Genomic DNA, 25,469 nt, shown 5'->3' with positions numbered 1-25,469 from the left:
CCTCCAGGGGTGACCACACTCCAGGCTGCACCAAGCACCAGTTCCAGATCAAGAACCATGAGGTTCCCTGGAGGTTAGTAGCACTACTGAGGCCCACCTGTCTGTGGCCCGCCATACTAGGAGTGAACGAGGGTGCCTGCATGTATCTGTGGCCTCAGAAATGCAGCTTTCCTTCTCTGTTCAGGTGAGTGGGACAGAAGAAGGGTGGGGTTTTGCTGAATGGTCTTGGTTTCCTACTGTCAAGCTAGGATGCATGCAAATGGAACCCACTCCTCACACCTGGTGCCAGATTTTCCTATTCTCCTTGGGGCTTTCTCTCACCTTGGCTCTGCCCCAAACCAAGACTCGGGGGCCCAGGGAATTGGAAGGCTGAGGCTTTCAGGCTCCACAGAGAAACCCCCAGCAAGATGGTGCTGGAAGAATCTTCCTAACTTGTAAACCTGACTGCATTTCTCCTGCTCTGAACTCTTTCTCTGACAGAGAACAAACTCTTGAGCTTGGCAACCAAGGACTTCAGTGCATTGATCCATAGAACATTCTGGCTTCATCTCTTAACAACAAACACTTCACCACCTGTGCTCCAGCTATTGCAAACATCACATAGATCACCTGCTCCCCAACCTTTCTCCTCTAAGCCACTGCTCTCCTGTCAGCCAGGAGTAATGCCCTGCCCCCCTTCCCCAGGCAGTCTAACTGCTACAGTGCACAGGTCTCTCCTCCCCCAGGCAAAGCCAGGTGCTCTAAATTACCCAGCAATGGGTCTACTGCTACACTCCCAGTTCCCCAACTGCTCCTGTCATCTTCCCCTCTGGATTTAGAAATCCTTAAATACAAGGTTCAAGGGTCTCAAAGAAGCCACTATATCCCATGCTGTCATGTACCAGGAGCAGGTAAAGACTGGCACTGGTGGGAAGGCCCAGCAGGGAGGCCAGGCTGCTGAGCTCCACCTTTTATCAAGAGGCCCTCCCACCTGTTGTCTGCTTGTCCCCCACCCTGGCTCAGAAGACTCAGGGCCTCCTACAGCCCAACCCTCCTTCTAGTTGACCTTCCCATGTCTTTTTATGCCCCAAGAGGTTTTTAGGCTCCTTGAGGGCAGGGCCTGGGAATCACACAAAAAGATAATGCAGTCACTCTCCCCAACCTAGCGTCCAGATCAAGTCTCTGGCCAACAACCTGTTTCCTCAAACCTCCAGGCTCTGGGCACCTGGTTCCTGTGTTCACTCCCTCAAGCCTGGCCCATCGCCCCCTGCAGGTCAACCTTCTCTTCTCAGACTCTTTACTCCCTCCCCCTTAGGGCCATAAAAGCAGTCACCAGACACCAGAGACTTTTCCTGGGGATTACGTGAGATGACTTGTGCTGACTTGTGCATCTTGGGCAAGTGGCTGGGAAGCAAACACAGGGCCTGGACTTGGTTTTCTTGACCCAGTCAGCTGCTACAAGAAGACTCATTTACATATCATTTGCATAAAACTAGTGGGTGCTTTTTCTTTAATAAGTTTTCTTAAAAAGTCCAGTTTCTGTTCTCAAGGACATCACTTCTTTGTCCAGTCTCCTCCCCCTCCAGCCCTCACAACTCTTCAGATTTGGGGGTAACGTTATCAATCCAATTTATTAATCATGCCCACAGTGAGGTGGAGGGAGAAAGGCCACATCCTCCCACTGCAGACCCTCTGACCATCTTGACAGTTTTTGCTCTCTCTGGGTCCCCTCAGCTCTGCCTTGGCTTTCCTATCAAAAGAGGGGATCTTCTGCTGTCCTGTGTGCCCTGAAACTAACACCCAAGCAGAGTCTGGAAATACTCAGAAGAGTTTCTTAACTCCCCCCAAGGCACAGTCAGGGACACAGAGAGGATCAGGACAAGCAGGGTAAGCTGCAGCAGGGGTAGGACAGACCAAAGTCCTTTACTGCAGAGGAAGGAACCACACTGTGGAGGGAAAATAAATAGAGGAGCCCAGGGCAGTAGTCCAGGACCCCCAGGGGCACACTGACTGTAGGAGTGGCAGGCGAGTGGGAGCCCCAGCATACTGGCTCCAGGCCCCTCGCCTGCCTCAGCCACTGAGGAAAAGACGCTTGTAGGCCTTGTTCATCTGCTCCAAGAAGATGAAGGTGAGGACGGTGTGGGGGCCCAAGCGGGCATAGTACGGTGTAAAGCCCTTCCACAGGCTGAAGAAGCCTTCGTAGCGAACAACCTTCACCAGCACATCCTAGACAGGCAGGTGGGCAGGACATTGGGGCTAGGACCTTACCTCTGGGGCCCTGGGCCTCATACCCCCACTACCCTCATTGTTTTCCCAGGACATCCAATCCTCCAGCCCAACCCCCCAGCCCTGCTTCCTCACCAGCCCGTTTTTGTATTCTGGCTTTCCGTCGATCATTCGCATGTTCTGGATCCTGAAGGAGAAGAGGTAGGGACATGAGAGACACAAAGGGGGCCCTTCCAACTTTCTCCAGGCCCAGGCCTGCAGACTCACCGGGTCTTGACAATGTCCACGGGCATGGAGGCAGCAGTAGTGACCAGGCCACTGATCATGCTGGCACAGAAGTGGCATAGGATGTTGTCAGAGAAATAGCCTGGAAGAGGAGGAACAGGGAGTGGCAGTCATCTTAGAGCTGGCCCAGGCCAGGCTGGGAGCTAAGGGCCCAGCTCTGGGTCTCACCTGAGTCCAGTAAGAACTGCTTGGATTGAGAGTAAGAGGCGAGCTGGGCAGCATTGACGACGACCGCCCGAGCCATGGTAGGGATGCAGCCCTGGGTGGGGAGTGGGGGAGGAGTCAGAAATACCTGAGACCTGATCCCATGTCCCTCAAGTCTCCAGCCACTTCACTCACCCTCCATAGCGTGGGGACCCCTTCCTCCCGGGCAATTCGAATCAGGGCATTAAACACGTTTTTGTAGCCACGGCGCTGGTCAGCTGGTAGCCTGGTGAAAAGGTAGGGGGAGGCCAAGCTCAGGACAGACCATCCTGCCCCACAGAAACAAAGAAAGGGAGGCCAGAACAGATGAATGCTCTGCTCTAAACCTAAAATAAAAAGCCCTTAATTCTTGATTTCAAGGAATGGAGCTGGGGGCAGGCACAGACCTGGAACTCACCTGCCATCAGCGGTCATGCGGATAAGAGCCACCTCAGCTGGTGTTCCCACAAAGGCACCAGTTGCGCCTGCAGTCATGCCAATCAGGGCCTTCAACAGAAAGCCAGGGGGTGTACCATCAGCCCCAGTCAGACGTTCAAACAGCACAGTATAGATGCCAAGACGAGTGGTGGTGTAAGTGGCCTGGCGTAGTAGGCCAGCTGACAGTCTAGAGAATAAAGGGGTCAGTCATATCAGGCCAAGGTCTGGAGTTGCCAACCCATACCCTAATCCCCATCCTGTGGCTTCAATACCCTGTGTAAATGCCCCTTAGTCCTTCTGCCTTAAGGATACTGGTGAGGGCATGGAAGCTGGTTTTATACTCTCGTGTCTTGGCTCCTTCCCCACTCAGCTGCATCCGGTTCTTCACCAGGTCCAGGGGTTGCACAAAAACTGTAGCTCCCATCCTGGGGGAAGACAGGGGTAGAGTCAAGGGCCAGGTGTCCCAGATCTACCAATGCCCAATGGAGCCTGGCAACAAGAGTCACAAGGGGCAGGGCCTGCCATGCAACTGACTAAATGTTCAGGAGGTTGGTGGGCATGTATTTAAGTCTCCCCGTGTATCAAGAGCAATGGGTCTAAAAAGTCCAATAGTAGAGGAGGAGCCATTCAATGAAAATGCTCCATGCAGTTCCAAGGGGGTGGTCAGAAAGTGACCTGGGACTGCATGCAGCCGGACCCCTTCATGACCATGCAATGACCTGGATCTCCATACAGCCAGGCAGAGCCAAGCAATAGGTTGGGAAATTCAGGTAGCTGCCCAGCGGGAGCCGTGCAATGATCCAGCATGCAGCCTAGTAGGGGCCCTGCAATGGGTAAAAAGATCCTGGCAGCCCATCAAGGACTGAGGACGGCGCTGACCCCATGCCGGCTAGGTACACTGCAACAGACACCAAGATAAACTGGGCCCGGTTTCTTGCACCCATCCCTTCCTCCTCTTTCCCATCCCTGGGGCCTGAGCTTACCCGGCCAGGCCCCCAAACAGGAACTTGACCGACTTAGGGGAGGTACGGGGTTTCCCGTCCATCCCAGCGGTCCCGGGACTCGCCGTCGCCGCCATCACTACTCGATGGCCCTAGACACACGGTCCCGTGCGCGCGCGGCCCCGCTCGCGCCCAAGGTGACACCTTGCGCGCAACAGGGGCAAGGGCGCGCGCGCACACCCCCGTAGCTCTCAGGTCCAGAACCAGCTGAAAGCTAGCGCAGGCGCAGGCGCGCAACGCAAAGGTGGCCGGGAGTAAGGCGGGGCTGAAGGAGGAGCTCTAGGGTAAATGCGCGAAGGGGTGTGGCAGATTTAGGAAGCCAGCCCACAGACGCAGTTTTTACCTAACTGAAATCGCGGGAAAATAGGTTTAAAGGTCTCGCGAGATCAAGTAAGCTAGGCTAGCCTGGAGTTAGGAGACCTCTCGCGATAAATAACAGCAAGATTTCAGCGGTGGGAGGGCAGTGTGGAGGTCTCTCGCGAGACTTGAGGGTACCGCGGTGGCGGCGGTGGCCCGAGGGAGGAGAGGTTTGTGAACTGGTCAGCTCTAGGGTCCGGGCTGTAAAAGGGAGACAACTAGGTCGTCTTCTGGCACTTAGGTGCTCCCTTAATCTACACAGGCACTCCTACCTCTAACTTTTATTTTAAACGGCCTTTTAGGACCGGAAGTCCTTCATCTTGAGCGTCCAATGCTGGAAGCAGCCTTTCTTTACCGGAAACCCTATCCCAGGACCTAGGAAGACGGCCCACCTGGCCGGAAGTCCCACCTCCTTGAGCTCCCCCACCCTTCCAGAAGTTTTTCTGTCACCTGTGTTTACCTCTCTACCCTTCCCCTGTTTTATCCCCATACCAGGAAAGGATACGTTTAGTGTCTTCCTCCCAGGTCCTCTAAACGCCTTGGGTATCTCACTCCCCGAGCCGTGGTTCCTTCCGTGCGTCCCCATGTAGCTGGAAAGTGGGACCTGGGGATGGTTGGACCCCTAGGATTCTGTAGGAGCGGAGAGGGCGCCGAACTCCGCCTCTGCTCCTGCTACGGGAACGCGGCCTCCTCAACTCTTCCCCTCTTGCTGCCATGCACCCTGCGGCCTTCCCGCTTCCTGTAGTTGTTGTGGCCTCTGTGCTTTGGGGAGCGGCCCCCATCCGGGGGCTCATTCGAGCGGTGAGTCTAAGGGGCAGGTGGGGAAAGGGCGCTGAAGGAAGATGTTGCAGATTGAAAGGGAACCCGGAATCTTTTGTCCGCAGACCTCGGACCACAATACCAGCATGGATTTTGCAGACCTCCCAGCTCTCTTTGGGGCTGCCTTGAGCCAGGAGGGACTTCAGGTGATTTTGTTTGCTTTTTCTGTTTCCCTAAATCTTCCATCCTGGGTAGAGGTTGAGGAGCTATGCCCTTGGATGAAGCCAGAGGTAGGAAAAGAGGCAAGTTGGAAGTGCATTAGCACATCTAGTGCGGAATCCAGAATGTAGAGGGAGAAGACAAAAGTCTACCCCTGGAACTGGAGCCCCGGGAGGAAGGCTTAAAGTGGACCCAAATAAGAGCAGGGAGAAGTGGTGCTTATCAGTAGGGTCTTGGGTCAGTTACTGGTTTATATGACATTGGACAAGTTAATTAGCTTCCCGAGTGTTTGTTTTACTATAGCATGGGATAGTGATAGAAATTATATCACGATTATTGTGAGGGTTAAATTAGGTAAGCAGTTTTGTAGTACTTTGTTACAAGAACTGCCACACAGCAAAAACTGGGCCATAGATATCAGTGCAGTTGTTTGTAAGGTGGGTAATTGGAAAGTTAAAGGGAGAGATGTTAAAAAACAAAATACTATTGAATAAATTTTAAAGACTTTATTGGCTTTATTTAATCGTTTATGAATTGGGCAGTATCCCATGTAGCATATAGAAGGTTGTACCAAGAAGCTGTACCAACTGAGATTTTTATAGGCAGAAGGGAGCAAGACAAGGGAGTTATAGTAGCAAAAAGCTGACTGGTTGTGGCAGTCACTTTAGGGAATGACAGGGGTCTATCAGGCAGATTACCTCACTAGTGCTGACCAGGTAATTCCAGAATGACTAGTTTAAGATTCCATTCCTGGGAGAAGCTAAAACTGTAATTAAGTTAGGTGTTAGGTCTGAGTTTTGTGACATGGGGCTTAGCACAAGTGACTCCATTTTGGGCACGTTGTTTCATTTAACAGAGGTGGGTATAGTCTGTATGAGTTTGTACTGGAGAAGGGAGTATAAAACAAAACTTAAGGAAAGTGACATGGATGAGTGCAGAATCTATGTACAATCATGGAGAAACTGGAAAGCAGAATTTGAATTAGCTTGGAGTATGGCCTATGGGTTAGCTCCTCTGGAACAGGGAGAGAGATAATGGGATGGTCTGGTAAAAGGATGTTGTTTGGTATAATTTCATCTTTAGGAGGCTGAAGAGAAGTACACTTCTGACTTGGGTGGGTTGCTGAAACCCCAGAAATGAGAAGGAAGTGGAGGATAGAGAGAACATGCAGTATGTGGGAGCCAGTGTGCCTGGTGGGCTCTATGGGGAGCAAAATCTAGGAAGGGGAAAGTCCAACAGTTTTTTTCTTCTCTTCCCCAGGGCTTCCTTGTAGAGGCTCACCCAGCGAATGCCTGCAGCCCCATTGCTCCACCACCCCCAGCCCCGGTCAATGGGTCAGTCTTTATTGCACTGCTTCGAAGATTCGACTGCAACTTTGACCTCAAGGTTGCTGAATGTGGACTGGGAGCTGGGAAGCTGAGGGCAAAAAAAAGGCACCCAGAATGAAGGGAGGCAAGGCCTATAATAGTTCCTTATTCCCTGCCTTGTCCTCCCTAGGTCCTGAATGCTCAGAAGGCTGGGTATGGTGCAGCTGTAGTACACAATGTGAATTCCAATGAACTTCTGAGCATGGTGTGGAATAGTGGTAAGGTTGGGGCATCTCTGAATAACCGGGTTTTCAGTAGAGCTCAGACTAAAGAGATGGTGGGTGGGCTAAAGGTTTAGGGAAAAGAAGCTAATCCTTTGGGTGGGATGGCACAAAAGAACCAAATGCTAATGTTCCCAGAGGATTTGGTTATAGAAGGGTGAGTTCTCAGTATGATGCCCTGATCTCCTGCAGAGGAAATCCAGCAGCAGATCTGGATCCCGTCTGTGTTTATTGGGGAGAGGAGCTCTGAGTACCTGCGTGCCCTCTTTGTCTACGAGAAGGGGTAGGATGTTTCCTTCCCAGTCTTCCTTCAGCACTTTCCATGCTGATCTGGAGCCCAAGCCTCAGGCCCTTCAAACTCTGCCTCTTGCCTTACTTTCCACCCTCTTTTCCATCATTGGGCCTTGTCCAGAGCCAGTTACTTTGTCTCTCTTCCTTTGTCGCTTTGGTTTTCCTGCCTCTTTTGACACTGGTCTTCCTTTTCCTAGAGCTCGGGTTCTTCTGGTCCCAGACAATAGCTTCCCATTGGGTTATTACCTCATCCCTTTCACGGGGATTGTGGGACTGCTGGTTTTGGCCATGGGAGCAGTGATGGTGAGTAGTTCAGGGAGCATAAGAGCTGAGTCCTTTAAAACCAGTCTGGAACTGGGGTTTAGTGGTGGGGATAGTTTGTACTGGATTGTTCAGTCCTGTTCCCTAAGGCTGATCTGATCCATCCACCCCATTTTTCCAGATAGCTCGTTGTATCCAGCACCGGAAACGGCTGCAGCGTAATCGACTGACCAAAGAGCAACTGAAACAGATTCCAACACATGACTATCAAAAGGGTGAGAGGACTAGAGGAGTGGAAGGCCTTTCCCATAGCTTTCATGGTTCTGAAGGAGTTTGAGCCCAGGAGAGGAGGGGGAAAGAAAGATGGTAAGGAGAAGATGCCAGCCTGAGGTGCTACCTTTCCTCTTTTACCCATCTATACAATGATGATGGGGCAGGAACAGCAGCAAATGGGAAGCAAAGATGATTAAATGGGGTTGAGGGGAAAGATGGAGGACCAACCTTGCTTATAAGGGAGGTGGATAGAAAAATGGAAGATGTGGGGAGGATTTAGTCTGAGAAGAAACTGGTTAGGATGGGATGCCAGGTCCTTAGGCCCAGGAGTCTGTAGTGCCCATATAAGGTAATAGCAGAAGCCCTGCCCCATTTCCGCTCCTCCCACTCTATCTCCACCCTCACACCTCCCCTCAAAACCCACTTCCCTTCTTACCTCTGCTTTTCTTTGTCCCTCCTAACCCCCATTCCTCCTGTTCTACCCTGGCTTTGTCCTGCAAGGCTGTCTTAGCTCTTCCACTAGCTCTGGAACCAGGGAAAATAATTTTTGCAAGGTTTAGCTCCACATTGGCCTCTCAGAGTTCTTGTGGGCCTTTGGCTCAGTAACTAAGACTCCTTTTTGCTTTCCCCAGGAGACCAATATGATGTCTGTGCCATCTGCCTGGATGAGTATGTGGATGGTGACAAGCTGAGGGTACTCCCCTGTGCTCATGGTGAGGCCCTCAGTTCCTGTGCCCATGTCCCCACTCCACCAGCAGGCACCAGGTATTTCACCTTATTCCTCTTGACAGCCTATCACAGCCGCTGTGTGGACCCCTGGCTCACTCAGACCCGGAAGACCTGCCCCATCTGCAAACAGCCTGTCCATCGAGGTCCTGGGGATGAGGAGCAGGAAGAAGAAACTCAGGGGCAAGATGGTGATGAGGAAGGGGAACCAAGTGACCATCCTGCCTCAGAGCGGACCCCACTTTTGGGCTCTAGCCCCACAGTTCCCACCTCTTTTGGCTCCCTGTCCTCAGCCCCTCCTGTTTCCCCTGGGTCTTCAACAGATCTCCCACCCTCTCCTCCCTCTTCAACTGCCATCCTGGTCTAATACTCTCCTAATCACCCCATCCCTGGTGACCTATTTTGCACAGCCTCTTCCTCTCTATTCTGTCAAGGGATGGACATTTTTCCCCTAGGTTTTTCCCTTAACCCAACCCCATCCTTTTGAGGGGGTTGGTGCAAAGGGACTGGGTCTTCATTTATTGGGTTAATAAAGTTGTTTTGTCAACTAAAGAAGGGGAAGATCATTCTCATACAGGTGAACCTCTTACCTGTTTGGGGAATTACCCTCCCCCCCCCCTTTTTTTTTGCCATAAAGGGGCAAGGAACTACTAAGACTAACCTGTAGTCATGAGAATAGGCCCAGCAGGCATTTGTTGTGAGTCAGAGAGGGAGCTCCACCCTTAATATGACTCAACTGGCCCTGCCTTGCCCACAGGTCTGGCCCATTCTCTAGTCTGGGTGGCTCTGTTCCATTTCCCACTAATTCAGCTGGCACACTGAGAACCTAGGGCTAGAAAAGAAACAGCAGGCCACATACGTCTGAGGCAGGTGCTTAGTTATGGAAGCAAGCTTCAGTTCCTAGACTTTGTAGTGCTTCAACCTTTCCTGCTCTTAGTCCCAAGCAAGAATAAAGGAGACAGGTAACAGTGACTGTTCTCCATCCTGACACCCAGGCTAAAACCACACAGCACCTTGTTAGTAGAATCTTTTTTTATTCAGAAAAAAAAAAAAAAAAAACCCAAAAAACAAAAATTTTCCAACCACACACAGGAGGGGTATGGGGAGGGGGAGGCATCTGTCCATCCAGCCCTGGCCCCCAGCCCATGTGGTTTTGGCAGCAACAAGGGGTGTAGGGTAATGGCCCAAAAAATAAAAATGGTGTATGTGTGTGTATGGGAAGGAGAGGGGTGCAAAAGCAGTGGGGGTTGGGGGCAAAGATGAGGTCAGTACTGGGAACGCCGCAGGTGGGAGGCCATTTCATAACATTTCTTGTTGATCATACCACCGTGGACACCTTCTTTGCCCATCAGCAGGACTAGCGCTGGAGGAGAGAGAAAGAAGGCTAGAACCCAGGTGTCACAATACCACCCCCTGCCAGCTGTTCAGCAGCTGTCCAGCCCTGAGGTCTGTAACCCAACCTCATCTCTCCCACCGCCCTCCCTACACACACAGGCAGGCTGTCAGTCACACTAAAACAATAGGGCTTTTCAAAAAGGAAAAATCAAGCTAAGAGACGGGAAGCAGAACACTAAAATTTCGGAGTCAAAGGCTTACAAACTGTTGACCCGTGTTCAAGCTAGAAATGGATGTGGATGGCCTGACAACTCCAAGTTTTAACAAGAGGACTCAAAAGACAACAACTAAGGGCTAGCTGTAACAGTTTACCTCCTCCCAGAAAATGGAGTTTCTCATCTGAAAAGGCCCAAGTCAGGGAGAATCTTAAGAGGGAATAACAACTCAACTCTTATATTACAAGATGAGGAACTGAGACAAAACTAGAGGGACTATCCAGTGTCCCAGCATCCAGCAGACTGGGAGTAGGAAGCTGGTTTGGTCCCTTCGTACTGAGGAACCACACTAAAAAAGATTCATAGATGGATGCACATTGGTGATCTTGGAACTACATCAAGGGTAAGACTCAGAAACTCACTCTTGGCAGTCATGGTGACAGTAACGTTGAAGGTGGGAGCTCCCCCGGTGCTCTTCGTACGAAGATCCATGGTAAATTCCCCATCCTGCAGCAGTGAGTCCCGGATCACAGAACATTTCTGGCCCCCAAGTGTCAGCCCATTCACGAAAAAACTTGACCGGTCTTTGCCAACTAGGACAGCAACCTCAGCTGGCTGTAAGGGAAACCGAGCACTCATCAAGTTAGTACACCATGGTTCCCACCTTCTCCAAGGACACACCTGCTTTTCATACCACAAGGGAGCTAGAATCCCCCCTCAAAAGGTGTGTTGTGTTAGGTGTTTTGTGCATATCCATGAATTGGAGAAACTCTTAGGACTGTTGTAAGTTAGTGCACAAAAAGATCAGGAGCCTCAAACCTAGAGAATGGTAATAAAGAGACAAATTCCTCTGGAGACTTAGATCTCGTTTAAGAGGGAAAACAAACCCAGGAAATAAAGGGGGCCAAAAACCAGTAAGGAGAGTGGAATGGAACGGAGTGGGGAGCCTTTGGATGCTCAGAACTCTCCTTCAGGAAAAGCAGAAGCTAAGAAGGGAAGGGAGGGGGCGGGCAAAGCGGGAGAAGCAACTTTGCCCTTATTTGGTCAAAGGACCTGAAGGAGTTGTTAGGGGCCGGGACGCCTGGGTCTCCAAGTAACCTAGAGTTTAGGTCCAGGTATATCTATGCCCCAAGAGGAGGAAGCAGATCCCTGAGGGCTTTCCGGGAAAGTTGGAAAACTTTTGAAAGAGGACAGCTGCTAGACCCAGAATGCCAGCTCTCGGACCGAGATACCCCAGGGAACCTTTCCACCCCTCCCCCTTACACCCCAAATCCCCACATCCGGTCCCCTCCCGCCCGGAAATCCCCTTCCCCCCTTTCGAACTTCCGCTCCCCCTCCCCACTTCCGGGCAGTGTGGACCCAGGAGGTAGTGATGGAGACAGCAGTAGTCACTTCTTATTCCTTTACTTATACTATCCTAGAACTTCTCACAAAGTTCCCCTGCTCCAGGCCTCTCAGGATGGCGGGAAGGGAGGGCGATGGGGCTTCCGGAATTGGTCTCACAAAAATGTAGAGTCCACCGTGCAGACTTGGGGCGCGGAGGGGGGGTGGAGGTGAAGAGGCGGCCTCTCCTCCAACAGAGTTGGGAGGGGCTGGGAGCCCACACAAGACCCGCATGGAACCCCAGCCACGGTCCCTCCAGCATAACGGGGAACAATGGTGGAAGGGGCACGAGTTGGCGGCCGGAAGTGGACCTGGGGGTCCAGGGGTCCCCAAGTCTCTTCTCAATCACAATCCCTGGTTGAAACTGCAGCTCGTGCCCGCCCCGCCCTGGACGAGGCGGAAGTGGGCCGCCGCACCGGGTGGCGCGTCCCTCCCCGCCCTGTGCCCCGGATGTAACGCCCCGTCGCGGAAAGCGGGGCGGCAAGCTGGATGGGAGCCTCCGCCCGGGGGGTAGAACTTAGGGGGCAATTGAGGGACCCTCTCACATGCAGCCGCCATTCGCGCCACTCCCCGGGCAAGGACCGGGTCACGGCCTTTCGCTGCCCTCCCCAGACCGCACCCGCCCCCACCCAAGTCCCTTCCTTTGGGGTCCCAGTTCGGCCAGTCTCCGGGACCGCGACGGCCTTGCAGTACCGTGATGTTGACGAAGGTTTTCCCGGGGACGGCGGCCCAGACGGAGGGCGAGTCCTTATAGCCCACGATGGCCGCGTCCTGACAGGTCCCGTCCGCCATGAGGTTGTCGATGTAGGCGTTCCACCCGGCCATGGCGCTGCTACTGGGGCTGTTCTCGGCGCTGCTGCTGGGGCCGCGGGCTGGGCTCCGGCTGCCTCGGGCTGGCGGGCGGGGGGAGGTGGAGAGCTTGGGGCACGCGCTGCCGTCCGGACCGCGGCTCTGCTAGCAGTGCAGCAGCCCTCACACCGCCACTTCCTGCTCCTCCCCCCACTTCTAGATTTTTATTTGCAAAGGGCGGTAGGGGCGGGGCCTGCTCCCCATTCCCTCCCCACCGCCCCCCCTCTCGCTTGCCCAGATACCTAACTTTGCAAATGCAATTTAAAAAGTCCCTCCCCCGTTACAAAATTTGCAGAGTTCGATGGAAAGCAATGTAAAAGGATGAAATGGGGGGAGCAGGGAGAAGTTAGGGTTAGGGCTCGGTTCACTTTGCATTGAATATAAATCACAATTTGGTATGAGGGAAGGAAGCCAAAGGAAGGAAAGTGAAAGGAGGAATTAGCAAGCTGCAAATTTAGCAAATTAAAGAGAGTTCGGGGAACTCAGGGTTAAACGGAACGTCTCCCCCTTCCCCCACCTCCACTGGAGGGAAGGAACGGCGGGCGGCAGCGCGTGCGCCCGCGCCTGCGCCGGGGCCCGGAGGGAAAGCGCGTGGGGCGGTTGGGGCCGGCGGCCGGCTTAGCGAGCGCGCGCCGTGGCGCGCCAAACTGGACCTATTTGGAATCCCTATGAAGAGGGGCGGCCGGGGACGTGTCTCCCTCCGGGCGGAAGGGGCGGGGGCGAGTGCGAGAGCGAGGCGTGCTAGCAGCCCTTTCTCCATTCGTTATTTTACTTAAACAAGCAATAAGAGAGCAAAGGGCACTCTGACAAAATACCCTGTCCGGTTTCAGAATTGAAGGCATACACGGGGGAAGCTTCTGTCTGTCCCCAGTATAAGTATAGCCCACCACCACGCCAGGGGATTATCCCTAGGTGGATCATCCCCGGTACCAAGCCTCACACACTCGTCCCAGCCCCGCCCGTTCCCCGGCCAGCAGTTTGGGTCACCGGCTGTGCCCCTTGGCGCATCTTTGCATAGGTCACTGAGCACTGTGCTAGACAGGCGGGCCTATTTTTAAAGACGGAAGAATACTAAGAACTTTCAAGGTTTGCAACTTTTTCAAGAAGGGTAAAAGCCCTTCCACTTTGGGCCCGTTGGGTTTTCTTATTTTTCATTTCAACTTATGCCAACAAGTTGTGCGCGAGTGGATCGCCCGCCGCCAACTGGAAGGGTGTTGGGGCAGGACCTGGCGGCCTGCTTAGGTAAACTAGACACATTATAGCTGCTTGGGCTGCTGAGGAGCATGGCCTCTTCCGGTCCCTCGTGGGAGGGGAGCCTCCCCGGTGGCAAAGAGCTTCACCTCTCTCGTCTTCTAGAGCTGGGCGGGGTTCCTCTGCGTCCACTCCGCACGGCCTGGGCACTCGACGCCCCCCGAGCGGGTATTCCTCGACAGCCACCGAGGCTGAGTCACTGGCCCGCCGGGGTGGGGCAGCACTGGGGCACGTGGCGGCGCTCCCCGCCCGCCATCTCCTGACCTCTGGCCTGCCGCACCCCCTACCCCAGGGTGGAAAATTCCCGGGAGGGAGAGGCCAGAGATAAGGGGAGGAGGGGCGAGACACGGAGAGGAATCTTGAACCAGGGACTGAAGACAGAACCCGCCGGGGCAGCGGAGCCCGGAGGGGATTTGAGGAGAGGGCTGCGGGAGTGAGTCATCTGGAGTGCGCTGTTCCATCACCGGCGGGGGGAGCCTCCGTGTCCGGCGAGGACCCGAGGCGCTCCGTGACCCTGGCACACCAACCATCCTGCCCCAGCCTCGGCGCACCTTCCTCGCCTGGCCCGGCTACAGCAAAACTGGGGACGAGCCCCGCACACTACCCAAAGCCAATAAGGCGGAGCTATCTAGTGCAGAGACCCACTTTCCTGCAATGCTACTAGAGGACTACGAGACTGGTCCTGAGCGTTCAGACACTCACTGTCCATTCATTTTTCACTCCTGACTTAACAACATTCGCTGATGAGCTGGGACCACGCCCTGAAACGCCCACAGTCTGTAGTAAAAGGGGCTCCTGACTGACAGACTCCACGCTCGGCGATAAGTGCTGTCCCAGCGCTATCAGTAGGCAGCCGCGCCCGCTCTGAGGGCCAGTCTAAATTGGTCTCCCTGCCCCTTCCCCCACACCATTACTTGCCCGGAGAGGGTAGGATGGGGTGGAGCCCAGAGAGGTCGCTATGAGGACCCTAAGAGGTGAGACCCTCTCGCATTCTGAAGGAGAGGTTCCATTTTAGACTTCAGAGCTTGCCTAGAACCCCTGGTTCCTTCCCCCACGGAGGACAGAGACAGCCCCTGAAGGCCATTTGAGCTGAGCATGTGTGGATGTCAATCCAGCAGCCCCTCTTCCAGGCCCCCTCCCCAGCCCTGCAGGGCTCAAGTTACTCCTGGCCTTTCCTAAATAGCACTAGTTCCTCTTTAACCTTTGCAAAGGGGGAATATAATCCCTGGGAGGCGAGAGACCCTCCCCCATTTTGAGCCCCTCCCCTGCTCCTCCCCAGGGGTTGAATTAAAAGTAGGGGCTTTTTGTTGGGGGACAGAGAGAGAGGAGAGGCAGTCATTGACCTTTGGGAAGGGGGCTTTAGGCTGTAATGGGCACTTGGCTGCCAGCCCCGTGTGGAGGGGGAGGGTAGAGAGGGAGGAGAGAGGCGGGGCTGGCTGGGGGACAGGGTGGCTGGGAATAAATGCCCAGCTTGAGAGAGGGTGAGCTGACACTGTCCCAGCTGCTACCTAGACTCGGAGCTCAGCCCAAGCCCCCAACCAAGACTTCCAGGTCCGGCGAATCTTCCAGCCCTAGGGGATGGGAGTGGTAAAGGGTGAGGGTGGTGGTGGCTTGGAGAAAATGAGGAAAAAGTCAGCTTTTCTTTGCCCCCTCCTAGGACTGGGGTTGCTGAAGACTGGAGGAGTTGGAGCAAGCAGGATGGGGTACCTAACGATAGGGAAATGAGGCTGTAAAGAGAGGCAGGCAAAGATGGATAGAGAAGGGCAGTTAGTTACAACTGGAGCCAGGTGGAGAATTTGGGGTCCCTGAGGATCTGAAGAAGACTGAGGAGCAGGAAAATGAAAACCAGAATTACGGCAGAAGATTTGAGGGCTAGGAAGCCATGGAGGACAGACTGCTTGACTAGAAGGGTGGAGGGACAAGGCATAAGTGCAACTTTTGGGGAGAAGTTCAGGCAGTGGAGGAATCACTGGAGTTATAAAGGAGAGGCCCCTGGATTCTTAGGATGGGATGGGAGGTGGAATAGGAGCTGTTCTGAGTGGGGGAGGGGGCTGTGCCTGCCTCTTTGGTCTGTGACCTTTTTGTGGGATATTTTTAGTTCCAGCACCTGCTTTCTTAGGGTGGGGAAGACTCTTAAAGGGCAAGGGATTTGGGGTTCCTTAAGGGATCAACTATCTACACTCACTCAGCCTCTTGTTCTGCAGCCATGGCCATGCAGAAAATCTTTGCCCGGGAAATCCTGGACTCCAGGGGCAACCCCACGGTGGAGGTGGACCTATACACAGCCAAGGGTAACACAGACCCATTGAATTGGTTTGCCTTGGAAGAAGACCCCAGTGCCATCTGGCCTTTGCCCTTCAACTGTCCCACATCCTCAACTTTCTCTGAGATCCCCTTTCCCAGATGTCTTCCCAGGCTTTCCTCTTCCAACCTGGCTCCCCTGCTGGGAGATACACTAGTCTGTCTGAACTGCCTCTGCCACTGGGCTCAGAGAGAAGTTGGTCCTTTGCGGGTGGATGGGACTCTCTGTGATTTTCCAATTCTTCTCATCCCAGGCCGATTCCGAGCAGCTGTGCCCAGTGGAGCTTCTACAGGTATCTATGAAGCTCTGGAACTAAGAGATGGAGACAAATCTCGATACCTGGGCAAAGGTGAGGAAAGACCAACACTGGAAGAGCCTGTGAGGGGTGGTTTCAGGATATGAATCCACAATGTCTTCTTGGTGGTGGTGGTGGGCCGGGGGGGGGACTGGAACTCAAAACTCTTGAAGACCTGGGGTCCACAGGAAGAGACCTGATTGAATTGGAGATCTGAACCCCCTCCTCTGGCCTCTCTAGGTGTCCTGAAGGCTGTGGAACACATCAACAAGACTCTGGGTCCTGCTCTGCTGGAAAAGGCAAGTTGGAAGAGCCTGTCCCTCCTACCCCACCTCACCCCACCACTCCTGCCACCTCATCCCAAGTAGCCCATGCTTGGGGGAGGCTAACCATCTGTCTCTCCAAAATACCTGCACTTTTTTCTCTTGCACATGCCCTGACTCTTGAGAAATCTAACTTCTGCTCTTCCCTCCTCAAACTTGCCCTTTCAGAAACTAAGTGTTGTGGATCAAGAAAAAGTTGACAAATTTATGATTGAGCTGGATGGGACTGAGAATAAATGTGAGTGAAGGGCTAGGGATAGGTGAAGGTATGGGATGCTGGGTGGATGGGGGAGAGACCATGGGGCTGAGGTCTGGTTAGGATTATTTCTGTGTCCCATATTTTGGGGCACACAGTAGCTGGATGGACTTTATTCTTTCCATAGGCATTTCCTAATGCCTGCTCTCTGCCAGGCCTGGGCCAGCTGTGGACACAGATGTGAAGCTGACACATTCCCCTGGGGTGGGGGTACCCTGAGCACCTAAGGCCCCAGGGGAGAGAGATCTGTTAAACTCTTAAGGGCCAGTGGTTTAGAGTTCTGGATCCTTCCTGTGGTGTCTAGAGTGGACTTTTTTTTTTTAGAGAGAGAGAGAGAATGACACTGATTTGTTGTTCCACTTATTTATGCATTCATTGGTTGATTCTTGTATGTGCCTGGGATTGAACCTGCAACTTTGGCATATTGGGACTATGCTCTAACCAACTGACCTGTCTGGTCAGGGCCAGAGGGGATGTTTGAGGAGATGACCCCAAACTCTGGGGGAGAAGTTCTTACCCTTTCTTCGTGCTTGCTTCCTCTAGCCAAGTTTGGGGCCAATGCCATCCTGGGAGTGTCCCTGGCCGTGTGCAAGGCTGGAGCAGCTGAGAAGGGGGTCCCACTCTACCGACACATTGCAGATCTTGCTGGGAACCCAGACCTGGTCCTCCCAGTCCCTGTGAGTACAGATGCCCCGTCAGATCCCACAGTGACAGAATTGCCCCATCCAGCGAGAAGTATCTAACCAGTCCCTGGAAAGTTCACCTGCCATACCCAGCTCCAAAGATAGGATTTCCTGAAATGGAACCTCTCCTGCTACAGTTTTGCCCTTCCTTCTTTCCCACAATCCAAACCTTCCCGTAAGCCTCTCTGCTGTTTCCCCTTGATGTAACTCAGTTCATTCCCATTCCAATCCTAGGCTCAATAACTCCAGCTTCTTTTTCGGCCTTCTACCCCAACCCCCAAATCAGTAGAGAGGTTGTTTATGGAAAGGATCTTGGCATTTCTGTATATCTTCTTTAATCCTTATAAAACCAAATTCCCTCTTATGGAAACGCTTTGCATTTAATGTCAATAATAATGTTATAGACAAAGACTGAACCTATGAACAGCTTAATACAATGAAAGTCTCAAAAAGTATTTTACAATTTATTGTTACTTACTAGGCAGATTGTAGAAGAGCATAAGCTCTGGAGATAAGCTGCTGGGTTTGAATCCTAGCCTTGCCTGGAAATCCTGTGATCTTAGGCAAGTTATTTAACTACTCTGTGCCTCAGTTTCCTCACCTGTAGAATGAGGGGTAGTTATAGCACCCAGTTCATAGAGCTGTTTTGAAAATGAAATGAGCTAATAGAATGTGTGTAAAGCACTTAGAGCAGTGCCTGGCCTGGCCTGTAGTACATGCCATATCAGTGTTAACTATTGTGTAGCAGGCACATGCTAAGAACTCTACATTCAATTTCTCTAATTTTCAGGATGAGATTCTGCAGGGAAGCAAGTGGTATTCCCATTAGAGAAATGAGGAAAGAGGCTCTGAGGAGTAAAATTACTCTTCCTAGATAACTCAGCTAGTAAGTAGGGAAGCCAAGATTCCACCTCGACCCCTCCTCCCCAACTCTGCCTGATCCCTCACACCCTGGCCCAGGTCTGAACACCCACTCCTCCTCTCAGGCCTTCAATGTGATCAACGGGGGCTCCCATGCTGGAAACAAGCTGGCCATGCAGGAGTTCATGATTCTGCCGGTGGGAGCCAGCTCCTTCAAGGAAGCCATGCGCATTGGCGCCGAGGTCTACCACCACCTCAAGGGGGTCATCAAGGCCAAGTATGGGAAGGACGCCACCAATGTGGGTGATGAGGGCGGCTTTGCACCTAACATCCTGGAGAACAATGAGGGTCAGTGTGAGCAGTCTGAGGGGCAGAACCCCTGGGTCCTCACAGAGGAAGGGGCTGTGGAGATAGGGTACACCAGAGCCTCAGGTCTTCTCTTGTCCTTCTTCTAGCCCTGGAGCTGCTGAAGACAGCCATCCAGGCAGCCGGCTACCCAGACAAGGTGGTGATTGGTATGGATGTGGCGGCATCTGAGTTCTATCGAAATGGGAAGTATGATCTTGACTTCAAGTCACCCGATGACCCCTCACGGCACATCACTGGGGAGAAGCTGGGCGAGTTGTACAAGAGCTTCATAAAGAACTATCCTGGTAAGAGCCCCCCAGGTGTCCCAGTACACTTGCCTGAATACCTGGCAACTACCCAACACACTGACTTCAGGGCCTCCACTGCCACAAACTCCATCTTTCCAATCTTTAGCACCTTTGCATTCTCCATCCTAACTCTTCTGACTTGTCACCCCTTCATGAGGTCCTCAGACCCTTAACCTGACTGCCCCATCCCTCACCAGTGGTCTCCATCGAAGACCCCTTTGACCAAGATGATTGGGCCACTTGGACCTCATTCCTCTCGGGTGTGGACATCCAGATTGTGGGAGATGACCTCACAGTCACCAACCCTAAGAGGATTGCCCAGGCCGTTGAGAAGAAAGCCTGCAACTGCTTGCTGCTGAAGGTCAACCAGATTGGCTCCGTGACCGAATCCATCCAGGCGTGAGTGCCTCCTCGTCCTGGGGTGCACCACAGCCTTCCTCCACCCAAGCTCTGCCTCCCCGCACTGCAGCCCTGCTCTCAGACTCCAAGCGTGCCTGTCTCCTGGTTCTTGACCCATCCTACTCTCCTGACCTCAAGCCTTCAACTAACTCTTGGCTTGACTTCAAGAGCTTTGCCACTGTGACCTGCCATCCCCATTCCCACCTCATATCATTCTTTTCTCCCAGATTCTGCCCTTCTTTCCACCAGCATCTGAGGAACCCAAGTTCAAGATCAGGAATCTCCCCTTCTGCTTTTCAAGAACTTAGTCATCACCCTCCCACCAAGGGCCCATTCCCCACAACAGAAAAGCCCCATCCAGCCCCTGGCTTTCTGAAGAGGTTCCGTTAGGCCTTATCAAGTGTCCTCTCTATCTAGCTGCAAACTGGCTCAGTCTAACGGCTGGGGAGTGATGGTGAGCCACCGCTCTGGGGAGACTGAGGACACATTCATTGCCGACCTCGTGGTGGGGCTCTGCACGGGACAGGTACTCATGGCTCCCCTCTTGTGTCAGAACAAGTTTTCTTGGGATCCCTGGCCTCCTGCCCCTGAGTAGAATGACACCACAGGCTGCTCCTCAGGACCAGGCCCAATCCCTTCTCCCCAGCCTCATGCAACCCTTGGAATCCCTCTTCCCTCCTCAGATCAAGACTGGTGCCCCCTGCCGCTCAGAGCGTCTGGCCAAATACAACCAGCTCATGAGGTACAGTGGGTGCAGTGTGCCTGGATGTGGGGAGCTGAGGGCTGTTGGGGTAGAAGGGTGCAGCTCTGACTTGCTCTGCCTTCTAGGATTGAGGAGGCACTTGGGGACAAGGCGGTCTTTGCTGGACGCAAGTTCCGTAACCCAAAGGCCAAGTGAGAAGCTGGAGGCCCCAAGACCCCACAGGACAGATGTAGGCCTTCAAGCCCTTCTCCCTGAAATAAACACTGGTGCCAATGGAGTCAGTGGTGTGCGAGCTCCTTTGTGGGACGGAGGAGATGCTGATCTCTGGACTGGGAAAGACAGGAGGTGGGGCAGGAAAGGGAGAATAGATGTACAACCTGCTGGGACAAAGAGGAAGTGAGGGCCTGGTCAAAAAGGAACTTCCAAAGTTCACCTTTTGGAAGGAGGCTGGGGGAAGCAAGTGCCACATGCAAAATGAAACTGGAGGCACTGACAGAACATGGAACCAGAACAGGAGAAGGGGGGATGGAGGGTCTGACATCACCATGAGGGAAAAGCTGGGTCAGACCTGCTAGTAAGTCGAAGTACACAGTCTGCAGAGTGTGCAGCACTGTCGAAGTCAAGTGCTTTGTGAAGATGACAGTGAAAGATTGAAGATCTGGAACTGCTCCTAATATTTCACATATAGTGACCTGTGTAATTTGGGAAAGTCTTATCAGTTATCATCATTATTCCTATTTTATGGGTAAGGAAACTGAGGCACAAGAAAGTCAAATACTCCACACAAAGTAACCAAGTTAGTAACTCACAGAGCCAGGATCCAAAACTAGGCCATTTGGCTTTAGCCACTGTGCTTTGAAAATACTATCACTCATGAAAGTGCCAATATTTGGCTATCTTTGGCCTACACAGACAACAATTTTATACTGCTCAAGCTGACATCGCTTCTCCTCTTCTCCAAGACCCACCTCTTTCTCTGCTCAAACAAACCAGGACATTGGGTCAAACAGTGTTTATTGAATGTAAAGTAACCTCATCCCCATGGGGAAGAAAATTCAAAGGAGAACAGAGAATAATACAGATTAAATACCCACCTGTGCATTCACTCTCTTGCGCACACACATACACACACCACATACATATCCAAGCTCTAACAGTAACAAATCAAACACCTGCTTCCTCCAGCCTAAGTAAGTGATGGCTGTTAGGAGGTGGTTCAGAGGTGGGGCTCCAGAACGGGTTCTAATAGCAGCAGCCTTGTCCCTCTCTGCCCCTTGCCCTGCCCTCAGGGAGCTGGGGTGCCTAGGAGGTAGGTGGCAACTCTTCCCCACTCTGCCGCAGACGCTTCTTGGCTCGGATCTCATTCATGGCCTCTTCAATGGAGCGTGTGTCCCTCTTGTTGGCCACGGGCACTGGGGGCAGAGGGAAGGTGGGGAGGACCTGGGATCCCTGTGCCTTATCCCTCCCTCCCCGGCCCATCTAGTGCTCCTCTCCCCTGTCCTGCACAGCCCCTTCTGTGGCCTCACCACAGCCATAGGTCTTGTTGGCCTTTAGCATATGGGCAGCATCCTTGGCTGCCCCCTTGCCGATGAGATGGCTGTACTTGTCCTTGTAGTCGCTGGTGGGGCTCACCACCACAGGTCCCTGCTGGGCTTCCTCCTCCTCCTGCCGCTGGGCCAGCTCCTAGGGGTGCAAAGGTGGGCACTTGTGCTAAGTGGCCTGACCCCAAACCCTCCCAGGTGGTGGGCTGCAAGGCTCTAGGGACTGCCAGTAATAACTTACTTTCAGCTTCCGTTTCTCCTCAGCCTTCTGGGGGTCCCACTCCTCTCCACGACGATAGGAGTCCAGCTCTTCATCTGAGGGTGCAAACTCCTGGGGAAGAAGGGATGATGGGGCCAAGGTTCCATAAACGTTTCATCTCACTTCTCTCCCCCAGGGGTTACAGGAGAGAGTGGGGGACTCAGGCCTTTCACCTTTTTGAAGATCATAACATAGCGACATTCATCATCTTCCCCAAAGGAGAAGGATGTCAGGCCAGCCACTTCCACCACATCGTGTCTGGGAAAGGAGACAGAGGTGAAAGACTTTGTAGAGCCATAAGGAGGCCTTGAACGCTCCTCTTGTGAATTTCCTTGCTGGGCCTTTCATGCCACCCTAGCCACCCTTTTCCTGCCTCCCCAAGCCCCAGACACTCACAATATGCTCCTCTCTATCTTGTTCATCGGCTGAAACTTTTTCTTGATCTGCCCACTGTCTTGGATGAAATCTGACACCTCTTTCTCCATCTTGGGAGAGGGAAATGGGAAGAAGATATGAGATGATGGCTCTGCCCAATATCCCTTTACCCAGCTGGGCCAACAGGCCTTCGCCTCCCCACACCTATCCCAGCCTCCATGCCATTGCCTTGCCAGCTTCATCTCTCTTGAGACATTTGCAAAACAAAACAACAACAAAAAACACAAAAAAACAACAACAAAACTGAGTTCTAATTCTAACTTATTGGATGTCCTTCCTGAGGCTGCCTTTGATCTCTCCAGTTGTTCTCACCCTTTTACGAAACTCCACTTTCTGCTGTTTCTCTTGCTCCTGTAGTTTCTTCAGGCGGGCAGCCTGCTCTGGGGGTGAGAAATGGCAGCATGAGGCCAGGGGCAGAAGCATGAGTGGGGAGTTTGTAAGGCTTCAAAGGAGGTCTGGTGTCCACTGGTGTCCACAGGCTGGGAAGGTAGGGTTACTATTTATTCACCAAGCATTTATCGATGTTTAAACCTGGAGCTGTGCTAGGCCCTGGAGCACCAAGATCATTAAGACATAGCTTTGCCCTTCGGAGCTCAGTTTAGTGGGAGTAACAAAGATTAGAATCATGCTTAGTCTCATTTCCCAACCTCACTGGGGAAACCAATTAACAAACACTTATTTAATACCCACAATATACAAACTATAAGATACCTACGGAGTGAAGGACTAAGCCCTGGCCTTAAAGAGCTTATCATCTCATTGTCTACATAAAAAAGGGGAAATTATCTAACTTCCTATATTTTGTAAACCCCTGGCCCCCACTACTTCTCACTTCTACAGACAGGATGAAGCTGAAAGGGCTAGTTTGACACCCTTCTCCTTTGTGAGTGTAGGTGTTCAAAGTAAGCTGTAGAGGAACTTCCCACCCTTGCATCTTAATGTCCCCACTCCTCTCTTCTGCCATTTCCAATACTTTATATCCTTAAGGCCCATTTCTTCCACAGGATCTGAATACCTTCAGTTGCACTGACCTCTTCCTATTTTTCTCATCACTCTATGTTTTTGCACATGTTGTTCCTTCTGCTTGAAATGCTTTTCCTCCTTTTGCAAACTTTGAAATCCACCATGAGTCAGAGTTACTCACTTCTTCCTCTGGGGCACACACACATTCAGACATCCATTATTGCATGTGCTGAGAACAAATGTAATTTAATGTTTGTCTCTCCTACCACACTATAAGCTCTTAAAAGGCAGGGACCCTCTTCATCTCCTATCCAGTTATTCTCTGTGGCCCCAGAGCCCAACAGCTTAGGAGCTCTCATCTCTTTGACAGGAAGGGCTCTGACCATTGGTGTATCCCATCGTGTTCACTAAGTGTTTGCTAACTGGTTCATGAATCTTCTCTCTGTATCTGAAGAGGTGGCACAAGAATATAGTTAAGAAGGTAGGCTTTAAAACTCACACCTGGGTTTAAAACTCTGCCACTTAGAAATGACTAAACTCTGAACTTGAGCTTGCTAATCTGTCAACTGCCATTGGTGATTCCCACCTTGACAGTCATGGTGAGCATGAAACAATTACGGTTGCCAGTTCCAATTATGTGCCCTCCTTCTTCAGAGCTTTCAAATACACATCTCTGCCTGCTATACTTTGCTTGCTCCCCGTCTCTTAACTGAATTATCTATTCTTCAGATTTCAGCTCACTGCAGACTAAGTTAAGGACTTATAGGTAGCCACTCTCCTAACAATTATTTTTCCTTCAGAGCACTTAACAAGTTGGTTATTAAACTTCTGCTGTGTGATTATTTCATCAAAGCGCCATTTCATCAATGCTGCAGACTGGGCTCCTGAGAGTACCCCTGGCCTGTAGCAACCGTTCAGTAAATAATGGTATTTTGGTATTAAGTAGCACTTAATGAGAGGCTTTTAAGGTATCCAGCCTGCCCTGGTTCCCCTCAGGCGGGTGCACCCTGGAGCAGGTGTCTGGGATGGGGTCTGTCCATGGTCTTAAGGCCCGCAGGGTTGGGGGCTGGGGTCCTCCCCAAGGCAGTCATTCTGTCAGACGCATTCACCCGTCACAGCAAGAGCAACTCAGGGGAAGCCTGCACCTTCAGGCCAGCCGCGCCCTACCCTAGCAACCCGAACTCCTGAGCGCGCCTGCCTGCAGGAAAATTACTCAGAGAACACAGGCGGGGAGCCTATAGCCAACTGGACCCGGGCAGAGGCATTCTCATCTCTCCAAACAACACCTCGACCCGCCTGAGGAATTAGGAATGTGAGGCTACACATGAAAGAATTGGAAACAGGCAGAAATGACTGGGTTAAATCAAGTAGGAGGGGTATAAGGGCATCAAAAGAACTCAGCAACCAATTGGAGGTGCTGGAGGTGGCTGGGCTGGAGGATAGTTCTTAATAGGTAGACCTTTAAGTTAAGATAGCTAATAGAGGTAAAAGGATTGCGGATGGGCGTGTTCTGGGCCCAATCAGGATGGGAATGGGTCATGGGACACTCCGGACAGATAGGAGGGGCTGAGTGGCCAAACACACCCTCCTGCAACCTAAAGGCGGGCCAACGAACACCAAAGGGTTGGGTGGGGCCAGAAGCAGCCTACCAATCAGAGCACGCCACCAGCGGACAGGCGGACCTACCAGCGAATGGAAAACAAGGTCTGGGAGGCCAGAATAGGAAAAGAGGCAGGAAGCTGGCGCTAGGCTTGCGTAGCCAATCACCGTCTGCTACCAACAGCAGGCGGGTAGGCCGGCAGTCCTTGTAGGGACTGGGGGGTCTCTGAAGGGGCCTGTGAGGGGTCTTTCAAGGTTGAAGAGGCAGCACCGTCTAAAGAAGGAAGAGTGCGATCCTGAAAACTCGGTGAAGAAAAGCAGATGTTAATTTAGGATCCTCACCTCGGGCCTTGCGCCGACTCTCCTGGTCACCGAGGCTGGGTGGCTTTTCCATGGAGCTCAGGATGGAGCCCAGTAGGTCCGCCATCTTGGGAGTGACAGAGAGGGGGCGGTGCGTCTTAAAGGGAAGGGCGAAATGCCTTTAAGGCCGGAAACACGTCGGAGGTCGAAAATTTCTTACGGGTCCGCCCGGCGCCAATCTGACCCCGGTGCGCATGGCAGCCTTCTGCCAACTG

General features: G+C 52.5%; 5 protein-coding genes across 7 annotated transcripts; 2 read left to right on the top strand and 3 right to left on the bottom strand.

The window, feature by feature from the left end:
* Positions 1-1,460: 1,460 nt before the first annotated feature.
* On the bottom strand, positions 1,461-4,327 carry SLC25A11 (solute carrier family 25 member 11). Its single transcript, XM_045824268.1, has 8 exons — positions 4,095-4,327; positions 3,384-3,536; positions 3,092-3,298; positions 2,830-2,920; positions 2,659-2,749; positions 2,473-2,572; positions 2,341-2,392; positions 1,461-2,205 (listed from the first exon to the last, which is right to left on the bottom strand). Exons 1-8 carry the CDS (start codon positions 4,187-4,189, stop codon positions 2,050-2,052), a joined length of 945 nt encoding a protein of 314 aa, XP_045680224.1. The 5' UTR covers positions 4,190-4,327; the 3' UTR covers positions 1,461-2,049.
* A 222-nt stretch (positions 4,328-4,549) lies between these two features.
* Positions 4,550-9,138, top strand: RNF167 (ring finger protein 167). 2 transcript variants are annotated; one of them, XM_045824266.1, is made up of 10 exons: positions 4,550-4,639; positions 4,772-5,270; positions 5,354-5,434; positions 6,708-6,833; positions 6,945-7,032; positions 7,228-7,318; positions 7,524-7,629; positions 7,769-7,862; positions 8,493-8,573; positions 8,652-9,138. In XM_045824266.1, the coding sequence occupies exons 2-10, from the start codon at positions 5,184-5,186 to the stop codon at positions 8,951-8,953; spliced, it is 1,056 nt and encodes a 351-aa protein (XP_045680222.1). In that variant the 5' UTR covers positions 4,550-4,639; positions 4,772-5,183; the 3' UTR covers positions 8,954-9,138. The 2 variants fall into 2 exon arrangements, with proteins under 2 accessions (XP_045680222.1, XP_045680223.1); XM_045824267.1 differs by lacking the exon at positions 4,550-4,639 and having other exon boundaries at positions 4,648-5,270.
* Positions 9,139-9,603: 465 nt separating this feature from the next.
* PFN1 (profilin 1) lies at positions 9,604-12,520 on the bottom strand. The gene is made up of 3 exons (XM_045824277.1): positions 12,213-12,520; positions 10,559-10,751; positions 9,604-9,949 (listed from the first exon to the last, which is right to left on the bottom strand). Exons 1-3 carry the CDS (start codon positions 12,342-12,344, stop codon positions 9,852-9,854), a joined length of 423 nt encoding a protein of 140 aa, XP_045680233.1. The 5' UTR covers positions 12,345-12,520; the 3' UTR covers positions 9,604-9,851.
* A 2,018-nt stretch (positions 12,521-14,538) lies between these two features.
* On the top strand, positions 14,539-20,374 carry ENO3 (enolase 3). Of its 2 annotated transcripts, none has more exons than XM_045824594.1 (12): positions 14,539-14,593; positions 15,824-15,910; positions 16,175-16,270; positions 16,457-16,515; positions 16,708-16,777; positions 17,339-17,472; positions 18,465-18,687; positions 18,795-18,992; positions 19,193-19,394; positions 19,812-19,920; positions 20,078-20,136; positions 20,223-20,374. In XM_045824594.1, exons 1-12 carry the CDS (start codon positions 14,578-14,580, stop codon positions 20,290-20,292), a joined length of 1,323 nt encoding a protein of 440 aa, XP_045680550.1. In that variant the 5' UTR covers positions 14,539-14,577; the 3' UTR covers positions 20,293-20,374. The 2 variants fall into 2 exon arrangements, with proteins under 2 accessions (XP_045680550.1, XP_045680551.1); XM_045824595.1 differs by lacking the exon at positions 14,539-14,593 and adding an exon at positions 15,020-15,170.
* Positions 20,375-21,094: 720 nt separating this feature from the next.
* Positions 21,095-25,455, bottom strand: SPAG7 (sperm associated antigen 7). Its single transcript, XM_045824326.1, has 7 exons — positions 25,237-25,455; positions 22,645-22,712; positions 22,294-22,382; positions 22,071-22,155; positions 21,880-21,969; positions 21,624-21,780; positions 21,095-21,509 (listed from the first exon to the last, which is right to left on the bottom strand). The coding sequence occupies exons 1-7, from the start codon at positions 25,319-25,321 to the stop codon at positions 21,400-21,402; spliced, it is 684 nt and encodes a 227-aa protein (XP_045680282.1). The 5' UTR covers positions 25,322-25,455; the 3' UTR covers positions 21,095-21,399.
* Positions 25,456-25,469: the final 14 nt, after the last annotated feature.

The sequence above is a fragment of the Phyllostomus hastatus genome, unplaced genomic scaffold (assembly GCF_019186645.2).
Source record: "Phyllostomus hastatus isolate PE091 unplaced genomic scaffold, TTU_PhHast_1.1 phas_scaffold_55, whole genome shotgun sequence".
Classification (NCBI taxonomy): Eukaryota; Metazoa; Chordata; class Mammalia; order Chiroptera; family Phyllostomidae; genus Phyllostomus; species Phyllostomus hastatus.
This window is presented reverse-complemented; position numbering and strand designations above follow the sequence as displayed.

Bases quoted from the DNA above. Each gene is read 5' to 3' on its own strand.
- SLC25A11 (XM_045824268.1), bottom strand. From the start codon at position 4,189: ATGGCGGCGACGGCGAGTCCCGGGACCGCTGGGATGGACGGGAAACCC. The intron at 3,299-3,383 runs GTATTGAAGCCA...TTTATTCTCTAG, and splicing joins CTAAGGGGCATTTACACAGG to ACTGTCAGCTGGCCTACTAC. The intron at 2,750-2,829 runs GTGAGTGAAGTG...CTCCCCACCCAG, and splicing joins GGGTCCCCACGCTATGGAGG to GGCTGCATCCCTACCATGGC.
- RNF167 (XM_045824266.1), top strand. From the start codon at position 5,184: ATGCACCCTGCGGCCTTCCCGCTTCCTGTAGTTGTTGTGGCCTCTGTG. The intron at 5,435-6,707 runs GTGATTTTGTTT...TCTCTTCCCCAG, and splicing joins TGAGCCAGGAGGGACTTCAG to GGCTTCCTTGTAGAGGCTCA. The intron at 6,834-6,944 runs GTTGCTGAATGT...TGTCCTCCCTAG, and splicing joins ACTGCAACTTTGACCTCAAG to GTCCTGAATGCTCAGAAGGC.
- PFN1 (XM_045824277.1), bottom strand. From the start codon at position 12,344: ATGGCCGGGTGGAACGCCTACATCGACAACCTCATGGCGGACGGGACC. The intron at 10,752-12,212 runs GTACTGCAAGGC...TTTCCCTTACAG, and splicing joins AAACCTTCGTCAACATCACG to CCAGCTGAGGTTGCTGTCCT. The intron at 9,950-10,558 runs GTGAGTTTCTGA...TCTCTCCTCCAG, and splicing joins TGTCACCATGACTGCCAAGA to CGCTAGTCCTGCTGATGGGC.
- ENO3 (XM_045824594.1), top strand. The intron at 15,911-16,174 runs GTAACACAGACC...TTCTCATCCCAG, and splicing joins GGACCTATACACAGCCAAGG to GCCGATTCCGAGCAGCTGTG. The intron at 16,271-16,456 runs GTGAGGAAAGAC...TGGCCTCTCTAG, and splicing joins ATCTCGATACCTGGGCAAAG to GTGTCCTGAAGGCTGTGGAA.
- SPAG7 (XM_045824326.1), bottom strand. From the start codon at position 25,321: ATGGCGGACCTACTGGGCTCCATCCTGAGCTCCATGGAAAAGCCACCC. The intron at 21,781-21,879 runs GTAAGTTATTAC...TTGCACCCCTAG, and splicing joins AGGAGAAACGGAAGCTGAAA to GAGCTGGCCCAGCGGCAGGA. The intron at 21,510-21,623 runs GTGAGGCCACAG...CTCTGCCCCCAG, and splicing joins CAACAAGACCTATGGCTGTG to TGCCCGTGGCCAACAAGAGG.